Below are 15,151 nucleotides of genomic sequence, written 5' to 3' on the forward strand. Positions count from 1 at the left end.
ATTGAGAGGATGAGAAAGCTGACCAAAGATTAATACGAGGAAGGTCCAATTGAGATTAGAAATCAGAAAATTCCCGCCAGTGGCGTTGGGGTGTTTCTCTAATGGGGCTCAGATGTTCAGGTACATTGGTATGCACACAGCCTGTGATTACAGAAACAAGGTTTAAAATATATGATAAAAGATGGGATTCAGCTAGGTTTTCTCTCTTTTTTTTTTATGCTCACTATTTGTGCTTTCAATAAAACCAAGGCAGCAGAAATTTTAAAAAGAAAGATGTACTGATTATAGATTGGTATCCAAATCACAGAATGTGTTAACATAAGAATATTTTATTCTGTGCTTCCCAAACATGCCATAATATATTCACCCGAAGCAATAAATCCCAAGCTGCACAAGCAAATTATAAACAAATGATAGAAGCTAAAGTTTCCTCTCAAAACAGGCTAAAGAACAGATAATTTAGAAAGAACAGATTTTATTGGAACGTCAATAGTTTTCATGACACAGATACTTAAACTACTCGTTTTCAACATACCCATATAAAGAAAATTATAAAAGGATTTTTTTTAAAGTATAATTTGACAGATGGAGTCTTTTTATGGGATCAGTAGAAGTGATAAAATTGAATAAATTACCAAGACTTTATCTCCATTTCTGTAATTCTCCCTAAAGATTTAGAGATGGCAGATTGAATCAACTGGGAAATAAATTTGCATGTTTATAACATGTCTAAAACAGAAATTAAAGACAAAAACTTCTAACTTGTTTTCAAGAGTGGTTTGTCTTAAGGAAACCTGCTTGCATGAGACATCACACATTCCTTAACCAAGTATCAGGGCTCATTGAAAGGACCTGTACCACTAAAGTTCAAAACACCTGGGTTCAGTGAACTGTCTATTATTAAAATCAGTGTCAAAGGACAGATAATAATAATTGTGAGCTAAAAAAATTGGAGCAACTCAAAAAATGTACTAAATTCTAGGTAACTTTATACATGAGGCGATTGTCTTATGACCAGGCTAAACTAGATTTTGTAAAGTAAGTTAGTGAGTAAATCATATAATTTAGGATGCTTTACGCTGGTGTGCCTAATTGTAGGTACTGCAGTGTCTTGGAAGCAGGACCACTCCCATCTCCAACTAAATCCATGTAATAAAAAAGGATTTGGGGGTTTATTTCCCTAGTGGGTGTTCTCCCTCTGTGTAGGATCCCAATTCCAAATTTGCATTGGTTGCTGTGTATGGATGAGAGATGGTCCGAGAAAATGTGATGCCAGGGGAATAAGAAACTGGGAAAAAAAAAAAAATCAGTGGCTCTAAACGAAGCATGTTGCTGTCTTCCTTTGAGGAAACACTAGGCTGTTATTTGGATTAAACACAGCTCTAGAACAAACATATTGTTGACCTGGTCGTAGAGAGAAGCTGAGAACATGGTGGTACTGCATTCTTCTTTTCCTTCTGCCAAGAACAGAGCACATCTGCCAGCCCAGTTCCCCCTGGTGGAGGGCACCTCCTACCCTCACTTGGAGACCTCCTGTACTCTTCTTGGGCTGTCTAGCCAATGGCTTGCAGTAGTAGGGGAAACTCACTTCTATTTTGATGGTTTGGAAGGAGTGAGGCCTGGTAATCAAACTGGGCATAAATCCCAGCTCCGTCACTCACCAACTGTGTGACTATGGGGAAGTCACTTCTCTGAACCTCCGTTTCCACAAGTATAAAACAAGAATAATACTTTGTAATTTGCAGAGCTGCTGTGAAATTAAGCGAAGCAAAATATGTAAAGGCCTCGGTGGTTTCTGGTCTTCCTAGTGCAGGCGCTGGCCTAGTGTAAACGCCTCCGACCCCTCTCCCTCTGTGTCCACCACTGGGTTGCCTGAGTTCTAGTGCCAGGTTCTGAGGATAGCCTGCTCCGCCCTCTTTTTCTTTTATTCCTTCTCATCCCAGTGTTACCTCCTATCCTGGCCCCTCTCCATATCTGGTGTTATGTGACATCGTCTGCCTAAAATTTTGAAGGTGTTCCTAGGCTGGAAATCTCAGGGGTGTCTTCTCTCTTTTCTTCCCCCTCCATACCTTCTCCCTGGCACTCTGACTTAGCGATCCCATCCATAACTGTGGCTTTACCTCGTTTATAGGGAGGCTCTCAAATCTGTTTCACGCCTTGACTTCTCAGGCCTATCTTTGTCCTCCTTGTTCACAGATCTCAACCATCAGAAAGAAAGTATACAGTCTGCACTTAGTCATTTTGCAGATATAGCCTATGATGGCATAGTGATATCGCCTGTTTATTGAGCGCCGAGCAGGTCCATGTCTCTGAACCAGGATACAATGCAGGAGGGAAAAGATGTGTTTCTTGTCCTCAGGGGCTTCTGGGTCAAAGAGAGTTCCAGTGCCAGGTGCACACGAGGCCTAACTGTAAACAGGTGTCACTGGAAATAGAAAGTGATTTGTCACTGTGGCCTTTAATGCTAGCGGAGCCAAGAATAAACCACTGGCAGACTGTCACGTGGGAGAAGATAATGGAAAGAAAGAAGGAAAGGAAGGGAAGTAGAAGAGAAAGAAAAGAAAGAAGAAAAGGAGAAAGAGAAAGGAAGGAAGGAAGAAAAAGGGAGGAAAGAAGGAAGGAAGGAAGGGGGGATTTAAGAAAACAGGAAGAGAGAGAAGTCATGAGAAAAGTCAAAAGAAGTCAGAAAGAAAAACACCAATACTGTATATTAATGCATATATATGGAATTTGGAAAGATGGTAGTGATGACCCTATACGCGAGATAGCAAAAGAGACACAGATGTAAAGAACAGACTTTTGGACTCTGTGGGAGAAGGCGAGGGTGGGATGATTTGAGAGAATAGCATTGAAACATGGATATTACCACATGTGAAACAGACGACCGGTCCAGGCTCGATGCTTGAAACAGGGCACTCAAAGCCAGTGCACTGGGACAACCCAGAGGGATGGGGTGGGGATAGAATGGGAGGGGGGTTTGGGATGGGGAGCACATATACCCGTGGCTGATTCATGTCAGTGTATGGCAAAAACCACCACAATATTGTAAAGTAATTAGCCTCCAATTAAAATAATTAAGTTAATTTAAAAAAATAAAGCAAGGGTCTATATGATGAATGCCACTTGGTCAAACTCCCATCTAATACTTAAATTTCCTCTACAGTGTTTGCATCTAGGTGCGTTATACTTATGCCTAAAAAATGCCAGGGACAGGAAACTCACCCATAAATATTCCTGGAGCCGATGCCATGGTGGACTGTGATAATTATTAGAATGTTCATCTAATAATGTAGAATTTAAAATTGCCTTCCTATCAGTTTTTCTATTGGTTTCGGTTCCCTTCTGGGCCCTAAAGCTGGGCCACACTTCCTTCCCTGGCCTTCACAGCCATCGCTGCCTGGGCCTGTTTTGTTCTTGAACTTCATTCCATGCTATTTCTGTCTTCAGCTCAGTTTGCTGGGACTCCTTTCATTGCTAACACACCAAGCACGTTCCTGCCTGAGAGCCTTCTGACCAGGGCTCTGTCTCCTGATCTCTGCATGAAATTTAGGTTTCAGCTCAAGTGCCACCTTGCTAGAGTAGCCTTCCCTACCAGAATAGCTAAAATAGCTCCCTCTTGGGAGGTTAAATTTGATGACACTGAAAAGAAAAAAAGAAAAAACACCTCTGATGACAAAGCACCCATAAGCCAAGTCAAAAGTAGAAAAAACCTGGGAAAGTATTTGCATATTAGCTATGACATGACTGACTTCCTGAAAATATAAAGGCTTTTCCTAAAAAAAAAATCAATGGGGCTATTGGTCTAATGTGAAAAAAAAATAATGGGCAAAAGATATGAACAATTCACCAAGCAAGCCACCCACATATGTTGCTCAAACATGTAAGAAAGTACTCAAACTCACCTTTGGTTAAAAAAAAAAAAAAGAGTGAAAGAGATACTTTTGTATCTATTGGATTGGCAAAGATTAAACAAAAATAATATTTGCAATTATGCAAACAGTAACCCTCATATCCTGCTGGTAAGCATATAAACTGGAACAATTTTTATAGAGGGTAACTTGATAGTATTTATCAAAATTACACATATGCAAACCCTTTCACCCAGTGATTTTTACTCCTAGTAATTTGCTCCACAGATATGCTCCCGAGTGTGGGAACAGATTTGGGTACAAAGGTACTCATGGCAGTGCTGCACGTAATAGCAAAAGGCTGGAAATACCTATGGATCAATCAGTTGGGAAATGGATAAATCAATTACAGTGCATTCATACAGTGAAATAATAAGTGGTTATTATCAAGAAAGACGCAGATCTGTGGCACTGGGGTGTGTTGAGTGTATTGTATTGGCTTGCCGATATTTTTAATTTATTTTTTCTTAAAGAGGTCCCCTAAAACTGCATTAGCTTCAGGCCTAACAAAACCAGGGTATTCCCGCTGCAACTCACTGAGGAGACAAGAAACACTCCTGCAGTGACACGGGTTTGCTCCATGGTGATGCGAGTGGAAGAGGGATATGGAGGGATATAGGGTTGGGTGAGGGATCTTTCTGTATTGCAGGAGACCCAGGTTTGATCCCTGGGTGGGGAAGATCCCCTGGAGAAGGGAATGGCTACCCACTCCAGTATTCTTGCCTGGAGAATGCCATGGACAGAGGAGCCTGACGGGGTACAGTCCGTGGGGGTTGCAAAGAGTCAGACATGACTGAGCAAGCAACATATTTCAATAATATGGACACGGATCAAGGTTGAAAGTGTGAAAAAGTTCCACAGGTGTTTAGTATATAAAAAATAAATAACCAGGATCTACTGTATAGCACAGGGGAACTATAGTCAATATTTTGTAATAACGTATAATGCAAAGAATCTGAAGAAGAATAGATGATACAGATCTATGTCTGAACCACTTTGCTATACACCGACAACTAAAGCAGCATTGTAAATCAGGTATATTTCAGTGAAAAAAAAGTTTCCCAGCCTATTCTGATATGCTCACTCCTTTGAGATTGACTACTACTCTGTGTTCAACTGCAAGTCCCCAGTGCTGTACAACCCCTCCCATGCACGCCCTAACTTCTCCTCATGACTTCAGAACCACTCGCGCTGTCAGCTGAAGACCGACCCTTGCAGCTAATGTCCAGGCGCCTCCATCCATCTCGTCCATCTCCCTGTCCTCGTCAGGCTAGTTACCTCGGCCCTTGAGGCACCCCTCAGAAGCTGGGACCAGCCACCCTAACTCCAGAGTTGTTTCCTCTCCCTGGCTCTTCTGGCGTCTGACGTGACATGCCACACAGCTACTATTCACCCCATGTTTAATGGGAAGATGGCAATATGCCACTGGGAATTCCCGGATCATTCTCGAAGCCTATCAGTGTTCTAGAGGCAGGAAGTCTCTAAACAGTTCTTATCTTCTATAAATTGCCTGGGTATTCACTTTCAGTTTGTCTCCTTTTTTGCCAGTTGGCAAACACCTGCTGCTGCTGGGGGAGTTTGGAGAAATTTTGAGGAAGGTGGGGAGTAAACCAGCGTGACAGGAAAGATTCCAATCACATAAAACAAGCAATGAAGTTAGGTTTAAATATATGTGGCTATATATTATATATATATATATTGAAAAAATCATATATTGTGAAAATCAGATTTCCTTGAGTTCTGTGCATGAATATAGAAACAGTTAAGTATGCAGTGCATTCATGCAGGGTATGGTGAACATCTGACTGTGTCAGGCATTGTTTTGGGTCAGGGTTGCTGTGGTGAATCCATTCCTGCTCTCAGACTCCTGGGAGGAATAGATGTAAAGTAGATTCAAACCAAAAAAAAAAAAAGTCAAGTTTTGATAGGCACCAAAAAGGAAATAAACAGGAAGCAGCTGAGATGGGCCACGCCTCCTCTTATTTGGGTGATAAAGAAGGCCTTTTGGAAGAAATAGCATGGAGGAAGTGATGAGAAGCTTCCTTTCTGGAGGGTAGGGAAAGTGTATTCCAAGGTGAAGATACAGCACATGCAGCCTTACTAAGGTAGAAAAGAGAGCTTGGCTTGTTTCAAGAACAGCAAAAAAAGTTGTGTGACTGGATCACGGTGGGTGAAGAAGACGAGGAACAATGAACCGGTTCCTGGGCCACGTTAATGAACTTGGATTTTAAGTGCAGAGATTTTACAAAGCAGAGTGATGCCACCTTATTTAGGAAGGGAAATTGCTCCAGCTTCTGTATAGAGAATGGATTGATGTGGCGCAAGTGGCAAGTGGAAGCCCCAAGAGAAGGCTGTTGCAGTGATCCGCTTGGGAAATGATGGCAGTCTGGACTGGTTGTGGCTGTGAGACAGGAAGAAGAGCAGGGTTTGCAGTGACAACTTGGCAGTCAAATTGAGAGGCGCTGTTGTGACTCCAGTGTGGGAACTGAGATTACACATGTCAGTCAGTGTCCAGCTGGGAAAACAGAAACCATTCTAGGTATTTCATGTGGAGGGAATTTAACCTAAGGAATGAGTTGCAGAGGTGTGGAAAGGTTGGAGCAGCCAAAAGGAGAAGATGTGGTAACCTAGAGATAAGCATCTGTGGGAAGCCTCTGGACTACTCCAAAGGCTGAAGATGAAACAGAGAGATGGCAATGTTTTCAGAGCCCAGTGTTCTGGCATCTAACACTGCAGAAAGCTGCTGATGCTGTTGGCACTGGCCACTGTCCCAACCAGGGATGCTATTGCTGAACTACTGAAGGCCACTTCCAGCCACTGTCAGAAGCTTTTTTTTAAATGGAGGGTCTCTCCTTCCCTCATTTCATCTGGTTTCCCACCAGTGCTTCCCACTGGCAGCATTTAACTAGGCCAGCTGGCAAGGGAGTCTGGGAGATGCAGTTCACAGGATCCCAGCCACCTCCAACCGACCAGCACACAGGATGGCAGGGACTGTACTGAACACCAACAAACCAATGACCAGCACATGGAAGAACTAAAGATTTGTTTTAAGTAGGAAAAACAATCTATACTTTTAAATATATATATATATTTTAGGACTTCCCTGGTGGCCCAGTGGCTAAGACTCAGTGCTCTCAACACTCCCAACACAGGGGGCCCAGGTTCAATCCTTGGTCAGGGAACTAGTATGGGTTCGATCCCAGCTCTGGGAAGATCCTACATGCCACAGAACAACTAAGCCTGTGTGCCACAATGGCTGAGTCTGTGCTCTACAACCCAGGAGCTGCAACTACTGAAGCCCGAGTGCCCTAGAGCCCATGCTCTGCAACTGCAATGAGAAGCCTGCACACTGCAACTAGAGAGTAGCCCCTGCTCAGTGTCACTAGAGAAAAGCCCATACAGCAATGAGGACCTAGCACGGCCTAAAGTAAAAAAAAAAGTGTGCACTACTTATTACGGCTGGGCTTCCCTGGTGGCTCAGAGGTTAAAGCTTCTGCCTCCAATGCGGGAGACCCGGGTTCGATCCCTGGGTTGGGAAGATCCCCTGGAGAAGGAAACGGTAACCCACTCCAGTATTCTTGCCTGGAGAATCCCATGGATGGAGAAGCCTGGTAGGCTACAGTCCACAGGGTCGCATAGAGTCGGACACGACTGAGTGATGGAACGGATGGACAGATGGACTTATTATGGCTACAAGGTGACCATTTCTCTGGTGTTATCTTTTTGACAGTGAGTAACTGAAAACCATGACTTGAAGTTGACTTTAGAAATGAGGAAATGCATTATCTCAAATAACTGGAAGCCTAGAGGTAGGACAGACTCCTGGAATGGCAAGATAAACTGCTCTGGGATGTCAGCAAGGTCCCAAATTCTTTCCACACCGTATTCTGCCTTCCTCTGTGTTGGCTACCTTCTGAGCCTGGCTCCCTTCATGGTGACGCGACGGCTGTCAGAGGCCACGGAGCTGTCTGTTTCCTTTCCCATGTTCAGCAAGAAAATGAGATCCCTTCCTTCATAATCCCTGAAAGGAATATGAATTCCTTTCAAGCAGATCAGTGGTTCTCAGTACTGCTGCAAGTTAAAATCACCTAGAGTGCTGTGTCACTTATTTATTAATTGATGATGATGATATATTATTTATTCTCTATTTTATCTTTGAAACTGCAATACGTAGGCCTTTTCACTGGAATTATTTATTAGTCAGGGGTGGGGCCCAGCTGGAGGTCATTTTTAGAAGCTTCCAGCTGATTCTAATGGATAGCCAGAGCAGAGAACCACTGGGTTAGGTCACCTGCCCACCCCTAGACTAGCAGTCACCAGGGTAATGCCATAAACTGACTGGCTTAGGAAAGGGCCTCATACTGTGATGCACACACCCTCACCCCAACCGACCAGCAGAAACAGCTCCTGGGACCTGTCAGAGACACAGATTCTTGCGCCTCACCCATGCCTACTGAATCTGAAACTCTAGAGGGCCAAAAGTTTGTGTTTTAACAAGTTTGTCGCTGGTTCTGGTGGATTACTTATGTCTGAGACCTACTGCCTTAGATCAGTCAGGCTCGCCTCTGAAGCTGGGGAGGGTAAATATGTTTTACCAGTGAACCCCAGGACACTGAGCCTTTTAATGCTCCCTCATCCCACTGCCAGGTCAGAACAGGGCAGGGGATTAGCCTCCTGAACCCCCAGACTCCTGGCTGTACAGGGAGGTCTCCCTATTGTGCCACCAAACCTCAGCCACTGCAACAGGCTTGACAGTGGGCCAACCCAAGATGTGAGGAAGCCATCTTCTGTAGGTACACATTCCGTCCTACCCTGGGGAAACTGGAAGTTTCTGCAGGTGCTAAAGAACTGAGAAGACAAATATGGCATATATACTTTCCTGAAATCACCCTGAACTAGTTTCAACTACTGTATAATTTCAGCAGCATCCTGGAAAAGAAAAAGGCCATGCGGTAAAAACAGAAGAAATCTGAACATGATAAGGACTTTGGTTAATAACAATGTCTCAATATAAATTCATAAATTATGACAAATGTACCATACTACTATCTGATGTCAGTGAGGAAACTGGGTGTGAGCCTATGGGAACTGTGTGTGAATCTTTACAACTTGCCTGTGAATCTAAAACTATTCTCTGTGTGGCCCCATGGACTGTAGCCCGCCAGGCTCCTCTGTCCATGGAATCCTCCAGGCAAGAATAGTGGAGTGGTTTGCCCTTCCTTTCTCCAGGGGATCGTCCTGACTGAGGGATTGGACACGTGTCTCTTGCATTGACAGGTAGATCTTTACCTCTGAGCCACCAGGGAAGCCCATTCTAAAATAAGGTTATTTTAAATACAACACATTAAGATATGAAATTCTAATGAATGGAAGAACCTTTGGAAAAGCTTTATAAAATTAAGTAAAGTTAAATTCTTTAAAATATTCCTTGCTAATATAAATTTCAGACTGGTGTATTTTTATGATTGATGCCATGTTTTTAGCCAGAGCAAATGCTTTTTAGACATCTTTAACTTAAACAAGAGTTGAATTGGAAAATACTAATGAATATTCCAAATACATCACACTTCCCAGAACCTGCACACAGCAGAATTATCAAAGAGCAAATGAGAGAGGCTTAAACTTGTCCATATGCTTAGAAATTATTAAGAACCAATATAGGAAGTTGCTTTCTTTGCCATCCCCTTGGACCTGGAAAGGAGTAGGATGGCTGGACTCCACAGGGAATGGGACATAATCAGATGCATCTCTTTTCAACCCAATTCATAGCAGTCAGTTCAAGCACAAGTTCCCTTCAGGCGCTCTCTTCTTATTTCTCCAGCTCCACTTAAATGAAATGTACGTCCTGTGTCCTGAGGGGCGAGTCACACAACCCAGTCGACTGAGGTGTGGCTCATTTCCCACGACTACTCTCAGCAGACTGTACATCACTGAATTTATATGGGATTCTTGGAAACACTGGGCTATAATTGGAATGGAACAAGGGCTTCCCAGGTGGTGCTAGTTGGAAAGAACCCACCTGCCAATGCAGGTTAGATGTAAGAGACATAGGTTCGATCCCTGGGTCAGGAAGATCCCCTGGAGGAGGGCAAGGCAACTGACTCTAGCATTCTTATCTGGAGAATCCCATGGACAGAGGAGCCTGGCAGGCTGCAGTCCATAGGGTTGAACAGAGTTGGACACGACTAAAGTGACTTAGCACTCATGCAAGGAGCAAATCCTAATTCATAGCTTGGAAGATTCCTCTCAGTGTAGTCGGCTAAACAGTTCATGGTAAGATTTTGCTCATCTTCCTCTACACCAAGAATCAGTAAGGAAACCAAGAGTTAAAATTATCATTGCGGGTGAAAATGGTATAATTAAGACTTATAACAAAAAAAAGAGTACCTCTAGAGGAGCCTGGCATGCTGCAGTCCAAGGGGTCACAAAGGAGCTGGACATGACTTAGCAACTGAACAACAAAGGGCAAAAACATTGCTATGTCAAGCAAATGGCTCAAAATAACCACCCCCCCGCCCCGATCTTATCACATTTGGAATCACTTAGATTTTGTCTGGCCTTGTTATATATATATCTCATTGTGTGAGATATAAGGAGCTCTTGAACAAGCTCTTAGTGTCGCTATGCCTCATTTTTGTCATATTCATAGTGGCAAAAATAATAATTCCTTGGCAGTGTTAGGAGAATTGATAGAAATAACATTTGTAACACTTTTAGCACAGTGCCTGGAGTATGGTGTTAAAAAGTGTTTGTTTGCTAAATCAATAAATAAAATCATCCTTGCCTACATTAAATCCACTCAGTTTAATCAAGATAAACGTCTTGATGATATGGCATGGCAAAACACGGAAAAGAATATTCAGATACCATCTTGGAGGGAGGGAAACTCTGGCACAGTAATACGTTGAAGGAGTGAAAGAAATGTGGATGGTTTTCATCAGAAATAAAAAAGGATGTGATAGAACCCTCCCAAATTATCAGCAGAAATGTAAAATGACACAGCTACTGTGAAAAACAGTATGGCAGTTCCCCAAAACAGTTAAATGTAGAATTACCATGAAAGTGGGAAAAAAAAAAAGTGTTAGTTGCTCAGTCCTGTCCAATTCTTTGCCACCCCTTGGACTGTAGCCTGCCAGACTCCTCTGTCCATGGGATTCTCCTGGCAAGAATACTAGAAAGGGTAACCATTCCCTTCTCCAGGAAATCTTTCCGACTCAGAGATGGAACCCAGGTCTTCTGCATTGCAGGCAGATTCTTTACTGTCCAGGAAAACCCCATATGACCCAGCAATTCCACTCCTACGTGTATGCCCCAAAAAAATTGAAAGCAAGTACTCAGATACTTACACACACATGTTTATAACAGCATTGCTCACAATAACCAAAAGGTGAAAACAACCCCAGTGCCCATCAATTTATGATAGATAACTATTATATATTCATACAATGGAATGATCTATGGTATAACATAGATGGATTTGGAAAACATATTAAGTGAAAGCAGCCAGACATACAAGGCCACATATCTTGTGAGTCCACTTGTAGGGAATATCCAGAAAAGGTGAATTCATAGAAATTCTAAAAGCAGATTGGTGGTTGTCAGGCACTAGGGAATCAGGGAGTAATTGGTTAAGGGATACAAGGTTTTCTTTCGGAGTGCTGAAAGTTTTTGGAACTAGAGAGGTGGTGATTGCATAATATTGTGAATATACTAAATGCCAATGAATTGTACACTATTTTTGGTGAATTTTACCTAATCCCCTTTCCCCTGCAAGAAAACAAATCCCACATACATAGATAAATAGAATAAGAGAGAGTGCTCTCTTGTAGTTGAGAACACAGAAACATTCCAGGCTTCCTCTTCCATTGACCAGAGATTCCTTCCTTAGGAGAGTCCCTTAATGTCCAGGCCCTCTGGACCCTGGTTTCCACTTTGGTTGGAAAATTAAGTTGGACCACTCGGATCCCTTCCAGTTCAAATTCCAAAGCCAAGAAATTCAACTTCCTTCTTTTACCCTCTCTCATCTACATGCTTGAAAAATACCTGCCTCTGTACTGCAGATATATACTGGAAGACCACATTGTTGAAATTAAATTACAGGGAAATTAATTTGTCTTAGTTATTAATAGGAAAAGTATTTTAATATTTATGATGATAATGACACAAATTAATGGACAAATAAGTAAAATAAATGCACTTTAGCCATTATCTTGGTGTTTGCCACTCTGATGTTCAGACTCCTCTGAGCCCGCGCACGGCTCCAGCCTGTCTGCACCCCTCACTGTAATCACACACTGTGCTTTTTGCCAGTCACAGTATCTCAGGCTCCTCTGCCAAATGCAGTGCTGGCAGCCCCAAGTTGATTAGGAGGCCTTTGATTGATTGATAGGTGCCCTTGCCAAGTAGGAATCGGGGCAAGGGACTGAATACCTTTCTAAACTGCCTATGCTTTGCAACCAAAGTGATCTAGAACAACTTAAAGATTTTAGTCACTAGAACTTGTTCATGGCCTATTTTAGTTACAGCTGGACTAGTTACAGATTTATTCTAAAATTACAGAAATATGATTTGAATAGCAAGAAATACGATTTGAATAGCGAGCCGAACTTACCCAGTCCTGGGAGTTAAAGCCATGGGTCAACAAGTTGATTCTGGGAGGTACGGATGTATTTTTCTGTATTTCACTGACCACCATGTCCTCTACCTTCTGCAGATTTCTGGTCCTCTGTAAATTCCCTAATTATTCCTAGAAGTGTCAGGTATATCTTCAAAGAAATTTCAGGTAGCAAATCTTCAGCCAGCTACCAAATCTGTCATTCCCCCCTCCCCCACCAGCTTCAAATTCAAATATATCTACTTGTGAGGCTACAACAATCCTCAAAGCTGCAAAAACCCTCCAGCCACTGCTTACCAGGGCCCATGTTCAGGCAGCCTCAGACCACTCTTCTCTTGATCACCTGTTATCCATAATGCCCCTGAAGGAGCTCATTGGAGGGCCCAAGGTATCCTGGTTAGGCAGGGTTTAAGCACAGTGGAGGAAAGGGCCTTCCTCTCTTTTGGTATTGCACCTTCATGTTAGTACCTGCCACAAACAGGTAAAAAAAAAAAAAGGAAATGGCAATCCACTCCAGTGTTCTTGCCTGGGAAATCCCATGGACAGAGGAGCCTGGTGGGCTACAGTCCATGGGGTTGCAGAGTTGGATGTGACTTAGTGACTAAACAACAACAAATTTATTGTAACTTGCAACTTAATGTGAGAATTGTACATTCTTTTGTTCAATTTAAATGAACCCAAGTGCAAACTGATGTAAAATTTAAAATATAGAATGGCTTTGCATGCAATTTATGAATCTTTTTCTCTTGAGTCTGATTTCTGATATTCAGTTGGAAAGAGAATTTTAAAAACCCATTAAGTAACCAGCTTACCTTTGGATAACTAGAAAGTCTTAAAGGACATACCGATGTTGGCTGTTGCATGAATGAGCATGTGGTGAATTTTAAAGGCAGACTTTCAGAACATCATATTTTAGTAAGAAGCTTGAAGGATACATTGATCAAAACATTCAGCAAAGCAAAATACATTATTTTCAGTATAAAAAATGACCCAGTGTTTCTTCATTGTTCACATTCTCCCTTCATTGAGCGCCCGGGCCTTGAACATAGTAGGGGTCTGGGAGATGCTTGTTAATTTTAATTAAAATTGGATTCCTCCCAGTCTCTCAAAAGTCTTGAACCTCCCGACCTGGGTCAAACAGCTGAGGAAAGAAGAATAAAGTACCAAGAAAAGCTAGAACGAGATCATTGCTAAAATATTTGTTTTTGTGTTTATTATTTTATTCGAAAGTCTAGGAAGTGACCGGTCTAGAATGTGGCAGCAAACTGCTGTTAATCCTATTTACATTTTCATAGTTGGGATCCAGTTTCAAGTTTGTTATGGGATTTTATGCAAAACTGAGCAAATCGATAGCATTCTAAAAATGCCGTCTGTTCTTCAATCCCCCTCTGGTCACAAACAAGCGAGGCTGGCGCCCAGCTCGCCCGGCTCCTGGAGCGAGGGGTAAACCCGGCCGAGTGATGGACTGGGGAGAAGGGCTGTCCCGGGGGCGGTCCCGGGGCGGAGCCTGGGCGGGGCCCGTGACGCGTGGAGTCGGCCGGCTCGGGGGCTGGACCTCAGCCTCTCCCCGCCTGGGGCCGCCGCCGCCGCACCAGTGGTGGCTCCACATTTCCAAAAGGGGCCCTCCGACGCTTCACTGGGCCAGTCTGGCGCTGAGTCGCGGAGCTCGGCACAACTCCCGCTGGTCCCTAAACGGGATCCCTCCTCCTCAGAGTTGCGGGCAACTTTCCCCTCTCCCTGGCACCGCGGTGGCTTGGGGACCGTGGCCGCCGCAGGTAGCTGAACTCCGGGCCACGCTCCCCGCGTCTCGGCTGAGCGCACACGCAGGTCGCTCTCTGCACGCTGGGGGTCCCCAAGCTCGGCTTTGCGGGCGGGATGCCCCTAGGACATATCATGAGGCTGGATCTAGAGAAAATCGCCCTGGAGTACATCGTGCCCTGTCTGCACGAGGTCGGCTTCTGCTACCTGGATAACTTCCTGGGCGAGGTGGTGGGCGACTGCGTCCTGGAGCGCGTGAAGCAGCTGCACTGCAACGGGGCCCTGCGGGACGGCCAGCTGGCCGGGCCCCGCGCCGGCGTCTCCAAGCGGCACCTGCGGGGTGATCAGATCACGTGGATCGGGGGCAACGAGGAAGGCTGTGAGGCCATCAATTACCTCCTGTCCCTCATCGACAGGCTGGTCTTGTACTGCGGGAGCCGGCTGGGCAAATACTACGTCAAGGAAAGGTCCAAGGTAGGACGCGCGCGGGCGCCCGGCCGCTGCTGCAGCCCGCGGAGAACGGGGACGTTCGGAGTCCGTTGTCTGTTTCCTTGGCAGGGCTGCAATCGAACTTTAGTTTTTAAACAAGAAGCAAGAAGTCCTCCTGCCCCCTACCCACACCCGTCACGTTTCCATGGGTTATTAGAAACGTTATGTATGATCTGAGACACACTCGAACTCATGATCTTAAATGTCTGCTTTCAAGTCACTTAATCGTGCCCTTCAGCCCTTCATTGTGTTCAGAGGGGATTACAACAAAAGCGCTTTTAGAGAATTCTAGAGACAGTGTGATTTCACAATGTGGCATTTGGTTTGTGTCGTCTGGCAGGTGTGAGAATTTGATCTGTGAAAGAGTAACACTCATCCTCAC

General features: G+C 44.0%; 1 protein-coding gene across 1 annotated transcript in view; it reads left to right on the plus strand.

The window, feature by feature from the left end:
* The first annotated feature begins 14,080 nt into the window (after window positions 1-14,080).
* EGLN3 (egl-9 family hypoxia inducible factor 3) overlaps window positions 14,081-15,151 on the plus strand; it is a 31,731-nt gene continuing 30,660 nt past the window's right edge. Inside the window, exon 1 of the mRNA XM_055418229.2 lies at window positions 14,081-14,754. Within this exon, the coding sequence (XP_055274204.1) occupies window positions 14,398-14,754 (357 nt within the window). The 5' untranslated portion in view covers window positions 14,081-14,397. The remainder of the gene's footprint in view (window positions 14,755-15,151) is intronic.

Source organism: Moschus berezovskii, chromosome 21, assembly GCF_049115385.1.
Source record: "Moschus berezovskii isolate FMDL1 chromosome 21, NW_MosBer_1.0, whole genome shotgun sequence".
Lineage (NCBI taxonomy): Eukaryota > Metazoa > Chordata > Mammalia > Artiodactyla > Moschidae > Moschus > Moschus berezovskii.